This window comes from Gallinula chloropus, assembly GCF_964237585.1.
Source record: "Gallinula chloropus genome assembly, chromosome: Z".
Classification (NCBI taxonomy): domain Eukaryota; kingdom Metazoa; phylum Chordata; class Aves; order Gruiformes; family Rallidae; genus Gallinula; species Gallinula chloropus.
In genome coordinates, this window is record NC_140089.1 from 18,968,381 (window position 1) to 18,983,190 (window position 14,810).

General features: G+C 40.0%; 1 protein-coding gene across 1 annotated transcript in view; it reads right to left on the bottom strand.

Moving 5' to 3' along the window:
* DGKQ (diacylglycerol kinase theta) overlaps nucleotides 1–14,810 on the bottom strand; it is a gene marked incomplete at its 5' end in the record, with an annotated part of 90,962 nt that overhangs the window by 32,681 nt on the left and 43,471 nt on the right. The window contains 3 exons of the mRNA XM_084277955.1: nucleotides 1,066–1,166; nucleotides 9,944–10,027; nucleotides 13,985–14,138. Coding sequence (XP_084134081.1) covers nucleotides 1,066–1,166; nucleotides 9,944–10,027; nucleotides 13,985–14,138 — 339 coding nt within the window. The remainder of the gene's footprint in view (nucleotides 1–1,065; nucleotides 1,167–9,943; nucleotides 10,028–13,984; nucleotides 14,139–14,810) is intronic.

Consider the following 14,810-nt stretch of genomic DNA (forward strand, 5'->3'; position numbering starts at 1 on the left):
CCATAGATCAAATGTAAAAATTCAGGACCAATAAAGCTATACTCACTGCACATGTAAAATGGTAAATTGCAGTTGATCATGCCCAACTCTGCATATTCAATATTCTTGCACTAGAGGAATGCTGCAAATTAGTGACCTTCTCAGCCACAAGACTGCTCTGAACTTCCACACTTGTGAAGGGGAAAGGTAAGGGCTGCCCTTGGAAGGTGCAATCAAGAATTAGATACTGCAGTGTATACAGCCCAGTACGTCACTTATGAGAAGTGCTGTAATTCTGCACTGGTATTGTAAGCACCAGCCTGATAAAATGTGCTTAAAAGGCAGGTAGTACTCCTAAATTTTGTGTTTTCAGACTGTACACAATTTTTCTTGAATATCTTTGACATGTAGAACACTACAAACCAATTTCAAAACTCCTTTTGATTTTGATCACAATATCAAGATAACAATCTTAATGAGCTGTAGGTCTAAATTGGCAAAATCCTGATGCAATAAATTCCTCTGCCAAGTCCTTTATGACTGAGTCCTCACAATGCCCAATTCTACTGTGCACCACCCTATAGCCACTCTGGGTTTCATTTCTGTGCAGCATGGGGTCTCAGCCCAGTAATTTAAGATCTGTACAGAATGTTTGATTTAGTACTGAGTCATGTTCCCATGGAGCACTGGAAATGCTAGGAAGTGGCCACTATGTGATTGATAATTCATAAGTTTCAGTCAAGGGGTGAGGGTAACTACAGCATGCTTCAGCCTTCAAAGCTCAAGAAGCCAGTATTTCTCCCATCAGTAAAATCAAACTTTAGTGTCACATGGGAAAGGACTACTTAACATCTGATATGCTGTAGTCCCTATTATGCTATATATAAGTAGGCTACAGCTTCTTCATATGCTCTAAAGTAAGAGCAGAACATGAAGGAGTCAAATTACAATCACGTATTATAGGCCATTTACAGATTTTGTTGCTGTTAAGTTACATTTATAAAACTGTCAGCTATTGACTGCTGTAATATACAATGATATGTCCCTTTATCACACTGGGATATGGACCTTCACCGGGTATCTTACCACAACTTCTTCATTTTTTGCAATCCTTGGAACTGAAATCAGTCGAAATTGATTGCGTTTCACTGCATCATTCCCATCAAATATCTTTAATGTTTGTTTACCTGAATGGAAACAATTGTTGTATTTCAATAACACACCCCTCAAATCATAAAGCCAGCTGAACAGGAAGTGTACAATAGAACTATTAGAAACCCAACTGTTTCTTCATTAGAAGCGGTGAGGCTGAATCTTTTAATTTCTGTTTTGCTACTGTTCATTTAAAACAGGGGTACACTTGAGGAGGAAAGTAGGAAGAGTATTTCAAGTAATCATAGATTTGTCCTGTCTTTTAACATAACTGTTATATATAACTATACTGCTTATGTTACCACTTCTTCAGCCTCACCACTCAAGACTGCATTTACTATTGACCAGTTCAACCACGTGAAAAAAGACAGAGTGCCATCACCTACAGAACAGCTCCCAAAGCACTGCCAGTCCTGACAGCATCCTTCCAAACAAAGTCCTTAAAGCACCTGGTTTAACTGTACCAACAACAGGAGAGAACAGGGAAACAACAGAAAAGAGAAGAAAGGAAGAAAAAGAACTACAACCCTTTGCTGTGTTTCATTGCACTAAAGCCTTACCAAATCCACGCTCAAACCATGGAGAACAGGTAGTTGTTGCACAGACATCTGAAAGGGTGAAGAGTTAAGGATTTCAGGTTCTCTCTTCATAAAGATGAGTCAAGACTCAGTCTGGTAGAGTCCACTGTATGATCAAGTTTCACTCTAATTTCAAATGATTATTTTAAGGGCAATAGCAAAGTACAATCAACCTCCCACAGAATAGGCAGTGTTTATGAAGTTTTAAGAACAAATTGATGCTATCTGTCCAACAAGTGTGTCTTTGTCACCTACAGAAAGTAATCAGGTCCATCAATCCAGAACAAAAATGAGATTCCAGCAAGACAAACCTCATGTCCTGTCCTGATCACATCTTTATGGAGAGACCTGATGAGATGCTCAGTTTTGCAGGTTCTTTCATATACTTCCCAGAGATCTCATGCTTACAACAGACATGACTATTGCTCACGGACAGAATTTGCCCTTTTTATTGCAGTGTATGACCAAATTGTTAACAAAGTCACTCTATGTATAGCTCAATGTTACAGACTTTGATCTCATAACAAATCTGTACACCTGCATTCATCGTAAACTAATAAAATCACTAGAGGGTCTAATGTGCAATGTTGGAAATATAAACTGAAAGCCTCATATACCAGCTGTAATAGTCATACAACTGGTTAATCATGCAGTCTGTTAACAAACATTGTAAAAGAGAGGTACATTGCATCCTGGAGTCTACTTCTCTCTTCCTCTTACATCTTGGAAATATTCTGTAGTACAAACCAAAGTACTGAAAGACTTTTGGTCTCTTTGAAATGCTGACATTTCAAAGAACTACACCAGTAAACTAATATTTGTCATACAAGGATTAAAAGAGAGAGCTGGAACTGGAGAAGCAAAGAACCAAACCACCCTAACTGATGGCTGAAAAAAAGCAGACTAGAATCCCAGGCAGAAATGTCCGTCACTGGCTATTCAATGCTGCAGTGACAGATTATGAAGGAAGACTGCAGCAAGCAACTGCTCTGCAAGGACATTTTAAGTGATGCGCTCTGCTAGTTTTCTGTAGCCACCAGAAACTCAGGTACACCATGGACAATCTACCTATTCCCATTTCAGCATATATTGTCACTTCAGTCGAAGGCAAAAACTGTTTTAAAATGAAAAAAAGTAGATTTAGTTTGGACATAAAGATTTTTTTATAATGAGAATGGTGGGATACTTGCCCAGGGAAGCTGTGGGTGCCCCATGACTGGATGCTACAGCCCCTGGTAAAAAGTCCCTTTACATTTTTCTTATACAGCCCCTTTAAGTATTGAATGGCTGCAATTAGGTCTCCCTGGAGCCTTCTCTCCTTCAGGCTGAACAAATCCAACTCTCTTAGCCAATCTCCAGCCTTCTGATCACCTTCATTGCCCTCTTGTGAATCCATTATAACAGGTCCCCATACTGAGGGCCCCAGAGCTGGACGCAGTACTCTGAGCTGAGGTCTCATGAGAGTGGAGTCAAAGGGGATCACCTCCCTTGAAGCATGCATTGTTGGCTTATTTCCAATTTTTCATTCACCAAACCCCAAGATCCTTCTCCTGAGGGCTGCTTTCAATCCCTTTATTCCCCAACCTGTAGATTTTGGGGGTTGTCTTAAGCCAGGAGCAGAACCTTGCACTTGGCCATATTGAACCTCATATAGTTCACATGGGCCAACCTCTTGAGCCTGTCAAGGTCTCTGTGGATGTCATCCCTTCCCTCTAGTGAATCAAGTGTACCACTCAGTTTGGTGTCATCCACAAACTTATCAAGGGCTCACTCAATCCCACCATCTGTCATGGATGAAGACAATAAACAGCACAAGTCCCAGTGCAGACTCTTGAGGGACACTGTTGGTTACTGGTTTCCACTTGGACATTGATGTGAAAGTACAAAGGGTTTAAGCAGGAAGCAAAAGAACTAAAATATTGAATGAAAGCCAAATTGAAGAAGCAAAAATTACTGCCTTTCTAAATGACAGATCACTGGGCTTCCAGTTTTGCAGATTTACTTCTGGCTCCTGTCAAGAAGAATGAACTTTGGAAGCAGAGTTACCAATTTCTTCTTTCCTTCCTGACTATTTCTGAAGTAGTCTTTGAGAGTAGTTAAATGAAACCTCTCACAAGATCTGATTAAGGAAAATAATAGTACAGTTTCTACAAGCAATGCACACTTTTTACAGCAACGTAGAATAAACTATTGTACTGAAGAAGCAAACTCATATGATACATTGGCACTTTTAAAGTTGTGGTTTGCTGGGGTGGGTTTTTTTGGGGGGTGGGGATGTTAGGGTTTTTTTACACCATAAAAAGTAGCATTACCAGGTAGATTTGGCTTTTCAGTTTTCCAATTGTCAACTTAATGGTTGTGTCTTGTCATTTTTTTTTTAGTCTAACATAAGAAATATTTAAATATCATCAACTCTCACTTCTAAAGTATCCTTGAAACTCTACTGCCATCGTCTCCTACAAACCCTGCTGGAATAATGTAAAAAAAAATTCTTTCAGAAACAGGTTTTCTTCAAGAGTGATCTTCATGGTGACTTTAGTATAGACAAATTTGAAGCAAAAGACACACTGTGTCCTGGGTGACCTTCTTTAAGGCTAACACAACTTGAGAAAACACAGCAAATGCTGGTTACTGACAGCACAGCCCATGTTCTGAGTATGAACTTTCATACCATTATCAAAATTTCTACTGTTTTCTCTAGCAATCCAGAGGGAAGGCAACCATCTGAGAATAAAAACATGAATCCACGTTTTAGTACTTGTTTTCATTTGAACTGCCTTTGTAGTCTGCTCTTCTTAAATGCTAGCTGGCCTGAGAGAATCCCTAGCAATTTTAACTGAGGACTTTTTAAGACCAGCCAAATGTTGCAAAAAGTTGGCTTGACTCTTAAAATAAACTGGTTTGCAAGGAGGAGTTTAGATCTACAGACTAGTAGTAATGTCCTAAGTTCAAGTACGTCCCTTAGCTAAATATACAGTATGCTCAGTCCTCCTTTCTTTAAGGTAAACTGGTTATCTATCATACAAAACAAGCTCAATTTATCAGCGAAAAGCCATGTTCAACTTTGTCACTGACCTCCTCATAAGGGGTCACATTTACTGCAACCTGATCAAAGATGGCTTTCTTCGACATGAGTTTCTTGGGGCACACCTACTTATTCCACCACAATTAGTGATCCAGAAAAACACTTCCCAGCTAATTCAAATATATATCCACAACAAGAAAGTTAAAGGCTGTCTTATGTCAGTCTGATTTGTCTAACTAGCATTGGAAAAAAGCTGAGCTATAATAACTTTTGAAATTAGATAAAGCTCTATCTCCCTGCAGTTCCAGTTTTTAAATATTAGAAAATGATCCAATTGCAGAAGTGAAGTCTATATACGACTACTTAGTATAAAAAAAGTCTTGCTAATATGCAACAGATGCACATAAATTTTGGTATTTAAAGGAGTTAGTGCCTGTTTTATAATATTGACATTTAACTGCCAAACCTCTTTTATCTCTTCCTGTTAGATAAGACTACACACCATCAGGACCTTCTGAGAAAAACCTTTTTTTCTCCTTATCATGGGATATGGAGTTGAAAGAAACCCCTGTTCTTCATGCTTATGCTTTTCAAGGGGAAAGCAACTACAAAAAGGTCAACTCCAGGCATAATTTACCAATCTGTGGAATTTGATTTTGGAGGCCAAGATATGAAGCTTTCCTGGGAAAAGCACAAACAGCATCTTCCCAACAAAACTTGTGCTATCCACATGTTTTCTGCTCTCCTCTGGTGTCTGCTACTTTTATTTCAGTATTATCATTCACCATCTACAAGGCAGCAACAAAGCAGATAAAGAATTGAGTATTTTTTCTTCTTTAGTTTTTGAAGAGAGTCTTTCAGAATCCTGAATTCATCCTTTCTCCAGATGTTTCTTTTCCAGGAGAGCCATTTGCAGGTGTGTCACTTCTCTGAACTTGTTTTCATGAGCAACTCAAAACCCCTTAGTTCCAAGACAGTTTTGAAGAAAAGAGCAGTGTTAATAGGCACCCTTCCATACTGTTAGTCTATCCTTCACCCTTCTCCTCCAGGCTGGTTTTCAGAGTTCCTCCAAGCACAGGCCTATGTATTACCACCAACTGATCCGTTTTACCCTGCTCCTCTCTTTAAGGTTCCAAATCCATTTAAATAAAGTTCTAGGAGAACATGTGACATGCTTAGCTATGTGTAAGCTGTTTTATCAGAGTACAATGACTTTTTATGAAGGGTGAACATTTTCCTAAGTATCTTTAGAGGAAAAATCCCTCAAATCCACCCATGCTGTCTTTGCTTCTTCCTGAGAAGAGTTTGTTCCTGCTTGTACTATTACAATGAAGGTCTCCTATATATGCTGTCAGCAAGTTTGGGACAAGACATAAGTGAGCACTATGCCAGTGAGTTAGGTCTATCTAATCCAAGAACATGTTGTTTACCTTACTCAGCAGGTGAAGAGCTACCTGAGCAGAGCACTGCCTGGCAAAAGAGAGACAGTGAAATCACAGAATTCTAAGGGTTGGACAGGACCTCTGGAGATCTAGTCCAAGCCCCATGCCAGAGCAGGATCACATAGAGCAGGCCACTCAGGACAGCATCCAGGCAGGTTCTGGAATCTCTCCAGAGATGGAGACACCATGACCTCTCTGGGCAGCCTGTCCCAGTGCCCTGCCACCCTCACAGTAAAGTTGTTCTGCTTCACGTTTAGGAGGAACTTCCAAGTTTATGCCCACAGCCTCTTGTCCTGAAGACAGCACCACAGCTTTCATTTCTCTCCTCGGTCAGATTCCTCTAAAACCTCATTCAGAGAAGGTTTCCTCTTGACAGCTGCATTTTGTCCTGCAGAAGATGTGCACACACTGAAGTAGACAGTTCACATGTAGCGGATGAGTGCTGAGATACTCACAGAGCAGAGGCTCCCAGGTCAGGGCCACGCCCTTCATGTGCTCCTGTATGACAAATGGGTTGTGTGTGCACACACACTCAGAACCAGAAAGTCTGTTGAGCCCTCAACAACTCCTGAAATGAGTCTGTAGACAATTACAGTGGGCTGCCATGGAGAAACTGTACCCAAGCACCAAGACTAGCAGCATGTTAAAGCAAAGAGAATGCATAATCACGCTACAAACCCAAAAAAGCACAGATCTCTGCATCATTCTTAACTATCTACAGTTACATTTTTAATCTGATAAGCCTTGTCGTAAGGACCCCTAAGGCAGGGAATAAACTAACACTAGCTAATAGCATTTGAAAATATCTCTCCATAGCATTTAAGAATATCTCTCCATAGCCTCCTGGCAATGATGCTACAAAACTACAAGAATAATTTTTTTAAGTGTTTCTTCTTGAAGAGATTTTCCATAAAACCTCTTTACATTTTCAGGAAGTAGCTAGGAAGACATGTTTGCTTTCCCAGAGACCTACAGCAGCTGAAGTTTTGACCACCAACTGGCACAAGGTGTCAAGGATGAGGGGGGAAGGGATTCAGGGATCAAGCGAGGGACTGTCAGAGTGAAGGGGCACCAAGACAAAGGAGCAGCAACCTTGGGGAGTAAATATTATGCTTGGTAAGAGAGGGGAACTGGGAGGGACAAGCTGGGGAAAAGCATAAAACACAGCTTGGTGAGAAGTGAGAACAGTGGGCAGTACCGAGTATCAGAAAAGGCAGATAAAAAGGGGTTGAGGGAAGAAAGGAAAAGTAAGATATGCACAACAGTGAAAGTGAATTTTTTCAGAACACTCATTTTTCTTTCAATTCAGCCAAGAAAAGGAAATATACAAACTCTTCCAGTACGTAAGTCACTAGTTCTTTCAGTACAGTTGAGCATAATCCTCTTTTGCAAAGTATCCTCAAATGCAGGTGAAGCACACTCTCTTGGGGGAAAGAAAGTTTTCACAAGGTACAGCAACTCAACTTGCAAATAATTATCTCTTGAAGTACCAATGAATGCAGGCTTTTGTGAGGAAAGAAGTTGAGGACATGGAGAAACAACAATCCTCAACCACTATGATGGATCTACTTTAAAATAAATAAAAGCTGCCTAAGCCTCACTACAGTAGTCAAGTACTCTCAGCTTTTACTGATTCCTGGCAAGCAATTAGGGCAGAATCTAATGTCTTTTCAAGTTCCCAGATCCCTGCAGACTGACACACAAGTAAAAATCCATTTTTTATTTCAGAAATTACTGAGGTAGCTCCTTTGGGACTGATCTGTTGCATAGATATACAACAAACCACTTTCTTAAAAATTTACTTTTTATTCTTCTCCCTCCACTAGGTCTTCATACTACCACAAAATAATAGAAATGGTTTTCAAAAGTTTGCCTTATCAGGCTTGACGTTACACCTGTGGTTGCATGAGCTGAGACCAATTAATTCTGTCTCCAGAACAACAAAAACAACCTGTGCTGGTTGAAACCTAGTTCAACATTGCGCCTCAGAAAGGACAGACAACATGCGCCCTTGAGAGGAACCCCTAACGACCACTTTAATCCCTTTCTTTACCTCTACTCCCAGCTATCTGAGGTTTGTTGATAAAGAGCAGTTTTATCAGCTATATAATCCCAAAATGACCGAGAATTATTTTAGTATGAAAATAGGGCTTCGGGGCACAACCTCTTCCCCAGGCAATACAACTAACTACACTAAGAGCAGCATCCTCACAATGTTTATCTTACTATCCCTGTAACATTCAGTTCTCCTCAAGTTAATTGTTCACTGTGTAGACAAGTCCTTAGAAGCTGGCTCATGTTCTCAGGCACAAGGATTTATTGTCCTTTTCCAAAGCTGCTCTCTAAGTCTGTTAAATCTATCATCTCAGAACGTGTAGGGTTGTTTTTATGGCCATTTTATGCTTTTGGCTTCAGTATGTTGGTAGACACAGTTTCACAGCTGACAACATTTTTAAGCTCCCAAAATTAAGACTTGAGTCTGTTAACTTGACAGGTTACTTAAAAACCTACTACCATAGCAAAGAAACAAAAAGGGATGCAGACCACTAATTCAAATTTTCTTCCAGTATTAATCTACTGACTTTGCATCCTTTCCTATTGGCTACTTTGCTACAGAAAAGCTTGTCTTTTTAAGTCAGTACTATTCAATTGACTCTGACTTTTTCTCTCTGGTTTTAAACATAGGCATCTGTAAAACATGGAGAGCTGTATTGAAGAAAAGCTACAATATTCTAGAATATAGTTCAGTTCAGACACTCCTGAAGGACAGCATGGTAGCATCCCAAAACATGAGGCAGATTTACTGTCAACATGCAGAAGCTAATGAGTAGCTCATTCTTGACCTATATTAAACAATTAGTATTATCTAGAGACAGGTGGGAGAGGTCCAGCATGCTGTAACCATGCCTGTCATGTTTAATTTGATAAGTTATGATTTCCCCCCCACACAGAGTAATAGAAGCACAATGGCTGGCAGGTGAATCCCAGTATCTTTGTCCGAGAAATTATCATAGAAGCCATGCCCAGCCCTATCGCAAGGACATTAGACCCCTGAGTGGCACCCAGCCGACTAGTCTGCAGGAGAAGCTTTGTAGGTTCCTCTCTGAGGAGGTCATTCAAGGTATGGGGCTCTGAGATGCAAGGAAAGAGCATTCTGGTGTTGTATGAGTTGTTAGGGGATGCTTAGGGGAGGAATGAAAGGCAGAAGTGAGTGATCAAGGTGCTTGGTGGAGGATCAAGTGTGGGAAAATAGAGGGATAAGGTGATAAAAGAAGCCAACCAAGCCTGCAACCAATGTGACAGCTGTTGTGTGAGCAGCTGCAAAGATCAGGCTGGATTCACTGGCACACAAGGTAACTGCCCTAAGAGCCACATGTATGCATGTCTGAGTAGAGGCAACTGGTGGCGATGACTACCAGAGGGACAAGGAGGTTCAGGATGACTGCTGGCAGAAGACCTAGCAGGCGAGGGAGGGTGTATGCATACATGCACACAGCCATACACACCACGCTCTCTTTCTTTTATTAACAAGTTGAAAGAATTGATCTATTTGTCAGGGCAATGAACAGATTGCCACTTACACCAGTCTACCAATGGAAAATAGTACTGAGAAATTTGTAAAGTCCTGGATAAAGGTGTTGGACCAAAACTTTGCACCTCAGTTTGATACCTAGCATTAGAAAAGTAACTATTTAGTATTTTTTCATAAGGTAAAACAAGTTAAGATTATATAGAGGGAATTGAATGGGTGACTAGTCAGCACTTACTACAACTCTGCTTACTTGAATCTGTTGAAATTTGGACATCTTTCGCTGATCCCTGTGTTGACCCATCAACATCATCGTCTTCATCTGTGAAAACAGAAATATTTTAAGAAGGATTCTTGTTAATTTGAACTATGAAAAAAGTCATTTAAGGATGGTTTCCATCAAAGAATCTAACACAAATGAATCCAGTTAGAAAAGCATACTTCTATTTTATGATAATAATTCATATGATAAAAATGGCATTAAAAAACCCAAACCCACACTGTCATGGTAGCCACAGTGAAGCCCTTCTACTATTAGCTTTAATACTGCAACCACCGCCTTTCATCCCCTTTCAGGCTGTGACGTTTGCCTACGACTGAAATCACCAAATCAGTCCAGGAATTGCAGTAACAGCTTTTCAGTAAAAGTGTGAGTATTATATAAATAATTTCTGTAACTGTAAAGTAGATTTGCTGACACATAAAGAGAAAGAAATTACTGCACTCCAGAAGACTTTGTCAGCAGTTTATTTCTCTCACTAAAAGCTAGGAGCTAACATGTCAGACAATAACAGAGTCTGTAAAATCACACATAAAATACTTAGAAAAGATTAAAATAAAAGCCAGGAACATTTACATTTGCTTCTATGAAGAAAACATCCCTGACCGCATTCTCATTCCTGACACTCAAGTCCACAAAGGAAGATGGTGGAAATGCAAACATGGTAAATTTTTCTGATCTAAGGATAGCAGTAGCAAGCTGCACAAGCCAAACCAGTGTGCTGGTCGTACAACAGCATTCACACTCCCACCCACTAAACTCCCAGTCAGTCTTGACTGGGATGAAGACAAAGCTGCCAGAAGATATGAGCCGGGCAACACCTTTATAAAAACTGTGCCTTGCAATTGAGGGAAAAAGGAGAAAAATCAAGGCACAAAACAATAGAGACAAAAATAAAATCAGTAAAGACAGCTCTTCAGAGCAAAGAAGGTACTAGAGAAGTGAGAATCCTAATGCAGGAAAACCTTCCAAGAAACAGAATCACAGCATGTCAAGAACGGTACTAGACAAGAGTCCTAAACTGGAGAACGGGTAACTTACTGAATATTTGGGTAATGCTTCAACTGACTACAAGACAGACCAAAAACAATGTTTTGGATTATGTTTTTTTAAATACTTTCCCTGTCAAGAGTTGACACGCAGACTAAGTTTCAAATTGGGAGAAATTTTGACAATGTAGTCTTGAAACACCTTGAAATAAATGGAAGCCAAACACCTCCTCAAATTTCACTTCAGAGAAATGAAATTATTAAAAAATTATTTAAAAACAAAAGTAAATACACCAGTAAGAAATTAAAGTATTCCTGATTGTTCCCAGCTCTCCCCTTTTTCTAGGTCTAGTTGTGAGGAAGCTGACATCTTCATTACTCTCTCCCTCAGGCTGGATAGTAGGGAAATCTACGCTAAGAGCATCTTGAAACTATTCCAAGGAAGCTGAATGACTTCTTTTGAAATACGCTAGGACAGGAGCCACTTGGAGAAAGGGGAGGTGACTGCTCTACTGCTGTGCTACCAGGGAAGGTAAGAGCTTTGAAAAGCCACTTTCAGCACTGAAGTCTTCACTGAATGTTGGCCATGAAGTTCAGCATTTACTCAGTGGCAAAAGCTAACCTGGACAAATGCTCCCCAGTAGTTCAATGTCAATGTGTTTATTCTCCACCTACGACAAGTCACCAGGCATTACCCAACCATCAGCAGAGCTCCCTTGATGCAGGATGATGTGAGAACTAGTCTAAGGCAACCAGCTCAACGTTTATGAAGAACCTGGGCAGCAGGAAGAGATCTGTGTAGCAACAGTATTCAGTGCCTTTGGCAGGCACCTGCTGAGAGCTGATCTTCAGAAGATGACCAAGAGCACTAAAACTCCATTAACAGGTTTCAAAGCAAGCCTCAATACAATGTGAATGATGTAACAAGCCATACATGAAGGCACAAGACTTGTACCTGAACATCAGTGACCTAGATGCTAAAACAAGTGTTTACCATCATGAGCTAAGGAGAAACAGAACAAAGCACCTTACGCACAGATGCCTGCAAGGCAGGCACCACATCTGCAAAAATTACTCTCCATGCCTTGTGCTGAGGCACAACTGTGGCTCATTGACCATGAAAAGTGCTGGGGGAAGCCAACAAGTTCAGAGGTACACCTGGGATCTGCAGCAGGAGGGAAGAGGAGCATCCTCACAGCTCAGCCTCTGCTCCCCTGGGTGTCAGCAGACCCAAGAGGCTCCTGCCCACCAAGTCACAGGGAGCTAAGCCCAGACCAGCAGAAAAGAGATTTGAAGTTGGAAGAGAGACTTTTCAGGGTGTTGCTGTATTTTATCTGGGTATATACAGGCTAGGCACTATAAAGAAACTACTATGGCTTTCCAAATACGGTGAGTTTTCAGATTTTTTATATCACATTAAGCACTGGAAATGATCCAAATATGTTACTGAGTACTTCCCCTTCCCCATGTGCCTGCTCCTGACCACCAGCTAATGACTAGTTTGCACTGCATTCTCTCAAACTACAATATATAAGTTTTAATTGAAGAAGTGAAAAAAAATTATCACTTCAAAAAACTTTAATAAGCATAACATGAACTCGCACAATTAGCATGTAGTCTAAGTCCTGAAATGGAACATCTTCTCTTCCATAATGTAAAATAATAAGAGACTAGAAGGTGCAGCTACAACCTTGGATTCTTTCACTCAAGGTGCTCCACGTTCAAGTTTTACTTAGAGGTTATGTAAAAATTAGAAAAAGACAAAAGGTTAAGTCTGACATATTAAAAGAACACACCACTGTTTAAAAGACAAACTTGGTTAACATTAGAAATGTCACACCTGAAGAGGCCATTTAAGAGGTTTGTCATTAACTTCTGTTAATAATAATACAACTTCATCTTCACTTAAGCCTTTGAGACACTTGCAGAACACCTAACATTAGACCTGAATCAAGGTTCTTCCAGAGAAAACAAGTTAATCCAGATTGTTTATTTCTGATATTTCTCATGTTGGAGTCATTAAATTAAAAAGTCCATGACTTTCAAGTCTGTGTTGTACTTCACCTTCCACCACCAACAAGCAAATTCACAAAAAACTACTCACTAAAAAAAGCATGCCAACCAACAAAAGCACCACAGAACCACATGGTTGGAAAAGACCTTTGAAAGATCAAGTCCAATCATACCTGTCCTCTACTAAACTAGCACCTCCTCTTTCCCGTCACACTTCTACAGGTCCCTTCAGTGTATCTAGGCTGTGTAGGCTTAGGGTCATGCAGTTTATGCAGTAGCAGAATTCCTGCTATAGCTTCTGCACATTAGAACATATAGGGTCCTGCTAGTGACCATTTGCCTTCACCAAAACCAAAACTACACGTTCAAAGCAGAAAGTTCAGGCACAACCCTTCGGGTTGTGAAAAAGTGTAGTGCAAATATTGAATTCCCATGACTTACATTTTATCCTACTTTTTGTTTTCATTCCTATTGTTTTCAAACACTAAATAAAAGGCTTTACAAGAACATAATAATCAAAGAAAATACTTCAGTGGCTTAAAAATCTTCTCTTGCTCCTAAAGATCTGCTAAACAAACATACACTCTAGGTGGCAGCAGAACATCACCCTACTAAATGACTTCCAGCACAGAAACCTTACAAGGGCAGCTGCTTAATCAAAGAGGCAAATAAAAATATTTGCATACATGATATGCCACGTAAACCCCAACGTGTATATCAGCAAGTGTCTGTAGCAATGATAATACTAATCTGCTAAGCAAATTTTTGGTTTTTATGTTTTCACTTTCTGCATGCTTACTACCTGAATAACAGTTTTCAAATTGCCCTGCTCAGTAAGCAGAGGTTTCCGCCTTTTGTACACAGTCTGCATTTAAAAATCTCTACCCTGTCCCAGAAATAGCAAGAAGTTACAGTACTGTCACAATGCTTCAGTGAATTATAACAGCAGGTTAAACGTGCTCATCCATTGATTGAATTAACTTTGAAAGTATTTTACCTGCTTCTGTTTGCAAATTTTCCGATATTCGAAAGCAATGCAGTTTGCTGAAGTTGCGAGAGAACAACTGGACGCAGCTTGGGGGAAGAATCATGTTCCTTAACCTTCCAAAAGTACATTCCGGTGTGACAATTATGTAGCAAGCAGCATGAGCCTATAAATAGAAACATCAATTAAGATCTTAGAGACACAGCGAGGGAAATATTTTTTTTGTAACAAAATACACACTGGAATTGCAAAATTCAGGATAGGACACATTGCTAGGGCACTTTGTAAATCACTTTCATTAAATGAGCAACCCATTTCTCACCCTGCATTCCAATTTGCTCCATTCAGGTTTTATATAAAAAACAGTGGGAAGCCTTAACATGTGAAGAAACTATGTACTACAGAACTACTCTGTTGAAAACCAAAGGTTTCTACACAGCTGTGTTAAGGAGATTGAAGTTTCAGTCTCCAACCCTGGATCTTCCATTCTATATAGGTATTTACCGATGTAGGCAAGAAAGGTAGGCTGTACTGAATAGCTTGAAAATAGCAATATCCTCTTACACAGCTGTACCGCCTTGCAGATGCAGAGATAACGCTCTCCAAAGCTTTATTCTAAAACATGACTGGCTAGTTTCTGCCCTTATACTTGTGCATGATCTGCCATTATTAAGTACACATACCTCTGTATGTCTGGCCACATGGCACATTGCATTTGTGAGGCTGTTCTCAAAGAGATCCCCTCCCACCTCAGAATCATGACTCAGAATGAAAATACAGAATTTGTAATACAATATTTATTCTAAAATACTAAGCACCTCAGAGTTTCATTTAATAT